General features: G+C 57.6%; 1 protein-coding gene across 1 annotated transcript in view; it reads right to left on the bottom strand.

Annotated features, from left to right (window-relative positions):
* Positions 1 to 1,031: 1,031 nt before the first annotated feature.
* Positions 1,032 to 3,024, bottom strand: part of MAST3 (microtubule associated serine/threonine kinase 3) — a 29,871-nt gene continuing 27,878 nt past the window's right edge. Inside the window, exon 27 of the mRNA XM_077777011.1 lies at positions 1,032 to 3,022. Within this exon, the coding sequence (XP_077633137.1) occupies positions 2,622 to 3,022 (401 nt within the window). The 3' untranslated portion in view covers positions 1,032 to 2,621. The remainder of the gene's footprint in view (positions 3,023 to 3,024) is intronic.

Below are 3,024 nucleotides of genomic sequence, written 5' to 3'. Positions count from 1 at the left end.
GGCTCCGAACAGCCGGGCCCGCCCCCGGCGGAAATGGCCGAGCGCGTTCGGGCCGGGCGCGTGAAGCGAGGCGGAGGCGGAGCCTCGGGATGGCCGAGCATTTCCGGAAAGAGCCGAACATACTCCCGCGGGACTGGCGGGCAGAGGGCGCCGCGAGATAGCCGATCTCTTCCGGAAACAGCCGAGCGCAATCCCGTTAGCGAAGCGTTTCCCTGGGCTCGGCTGGGCTCGGCGATGCCCAAGTTATTCCGGAAATCGCCGAGCGATTTCCAGCCGGACTGATGGAACAGAGGCTGAGCCCCGAGACTGCAGTTTCTGCAAAGAACCGGGTGTGCTCGGACCCAGAAAGAGGCCCTGTGAGTTTAGATCCAGAGATGGACCAGCTTCCGAAAATTGCTTGAGTATGGATGGCTCCAAAGGGCGCGAGGCGGCCCCGAGCTCCGGGAACAGGAGGCGGTGGGGTGGGAAAGGAGCTCGCAACAGAAACCTGAGCGTTTCAGGAAAGAGCCAAACAAGCTGGGATTGAAAGCGTTTCCATGGCAGCCTAGAGCGTCCGGAAACAGCTGAACTATGTGCTGCCCTGCGAGCGCGAGGACACGCTCCGCAAGGGCCGCGAAAAGACGATTGTTTCCGGAATTGCCGAATACAAGCGGCAGCGGAGGGCGTGGCCAAGGGCTTCTGGTTCTGCCCAGATAACCCAAAACACTGAGTTGAGTTGGGGTTGCGTGCGGGGTGGAGGATTGTGGCGGACAGGGTACAGTTCAAAAACCTGTATAGAAAGGACACAAAGATGGTTGTTTTGTTTTATTAACGCAGCTCGGGGCCCCAGATCGGTGTCTGGACGAAGCTTTTAAGAGCGGAGCCTATGCTGGGTACTCAGGGCCCGGAGAAGACATCAGGCAGAGTCTCATTGGTGAACTTCTGTGCAGCCTTCAAAACCCCTTCAAATGAAGTCAGTTTTCACCCTGTCCCCACCACGCTCTCCCCTTACCCCTTACTTTCCCCCTCACAAATCCAAACATTGGGCCTCCTTTTTGTAAATGTGGGCTTTTATTCACGGTCAGCTCCAGGATGGAAGGAGGGAGCAAGTCATGCACAGCCTTGGTCTAGCTCCAGCACCAGCCAGTGCTGGGCGAGGGTCTCTGGGAAGGATGCAGAGTGGGTATAGTGCCTGGGATGTGCCCTCACCCTGTGGGGCACAGTGATCTTGCCAGCCACCTCCAAATAGGAAATGGAGGTTGTGAGGTGTGTGGTGTGTCTCACACAGCAGCCTGGGGAAGAGAGCTGGAGATGGAGTTCGCTGTATCTGACACCAGCCTCTCCATTCCAGCTCCCTTGTTGACAGTGCCCACGACAGGGCCCGGCTGCACGGTTTTTCACCAGGTGATCGTGGGACAAAGTCCCCACCCCTCACCAGGCCTCCGTCACCAGTCTGTAAAACGGGGATGACACCACCACCTGCAGCTTTCTCAAGGCTGGCTGAGGGCGAAGCCACGAATAAAAGCATTTGGCATAAGATGGGTGCTTAATAAATAGTCATCGGGATTAGTTTTGTAAACACAAGGAAACTGAGGCACAGAGCGGGAAAGCCATTTTCCCAGAGCCACACAGGGAAGCCGAGATTCAAACTTGGGCCCCATTGCCCCCCCAGTTGGGTTTCTCACTTGAATTTCATTCTAGGAAGGCTGTGATACACTGAAGGAACCCATGCCCACCCCATAGGGTGTTTCAGACACATCAGGGTCAAGGGCTCGCTCTGGTGGGCATCAAGCACATGAAATCTTGTCCGGGGTGGACATTCTTCTCCTGCCCTGGCAGTACCCTTGGAGGCCTGCGCCTCCCTCCCAGGGCATCGGTGTCACCCTGTGGAGCGGGTGACCTCTCTGCTCATCCAACAAAGTCCCAGGTCGCACACCCCCTCCTCCAGGCTGAAGCCTTCGGGACTAGAAGCAAAGTCTAGCACGACTGGCCTAGGGACAGAGGCTATGACAGTGAGACATAGCTTTCAGGATCCAGTCCATCATTGAGATTGCTTTGTTTTGTGGTGGAGGGGTCATTATAGACTATCCGAGTCCTATCCACACTGGGCCCGGACAGGCAAGCTTGCCTGTATCCATCCCCTCAAATCAGTGGGTCTTGAGCCAGGATGGGATCAAGCGACACACACACACACACACACACACACACACAAACTAAAAAATACAGAAAACCTAAAAAACACAAACATACATGACTTGTCCAAAGTGCTTCCTTCTCAGCCCAGGGGGCAGCGTCTGCAAGTGGGGGGTCCCAGGGGCAAGGGGCAGGACCCGGGCAGCCACCTTCACAATGGCGGCTCAGTCTACCTATCGCTTATAAAAAGTAATAAATTAGTCGCAGGGATTTGCTGCTATTTACAATGCCACCCTTGTCCCCCATTCCTGCCCCTACGTATGGCCCCCTGATGTGCACCGGCACACGAGGGAGGTGCTCTCTCTTTTCCAGGAAGGACTGAGATGGCTTCTCGCCTTCCAGGTGTCATAGTCTGGTGGCTCAGTCTCCATCCGAGAGTCACTTTATGGAAAAAACATTGCACAAAAAAAGCCCGACTTGAAGGCCAGAGAGAGGCCGGGTGGGAGGGATCAGTCCTTCTCGGCAGGACCAAAGGCTCCTGGCACAGCCTTGGCACCCTCCACAGCAATCTGCGGTATGGAGGTGAGCGGCCCGGTGGCCTCCTCGGGGGGCTCATCAAAGCTCACCTCCTGTACAGCCTCCTGCTTCTTGAAGGAGTCTCGGCGCTCCGATAGGTGTAGCCTCCGCATGACTACCAGCTCCGAGTCTGGCCCCCGGCTGCGGCGCCCCAGCTCCCCGTCCAGCCGTTCGCCCGAACCCAGCTTATCGGCCGACTGGCCCCGGCGCAACCGTGGAGACCGGGCGGGTGCAGGCGGGTGCCCAGGTAGGGGCGACGGTGAGCGGGGTGGGGGCACAGGCACTGGTGGGCAGGCCAGTGGGGAGGGTGGGATACTGCTGGTTGATTTGCGGCGG

The sequence above is a fragment of the Crocuta crocuta genome, unplaced genomic scaffold, assembly GCF_008692635.1.
Source record: "Crocuta crocuta isolate KB4526 unplaced genomic scaffold, BGI_CrCroc_1.0 scaffold77, whole genome shotgun sequence".
Lineage (NCBI taxonomy): Eukaryota > Metazoa > Chordata > Mammalia > Carnivora > Hyaenidae > Crocuta > Crocuta crocuta.
This window is presented reverse-complemented; position numbering and strand designations above follow the sequence as displayed.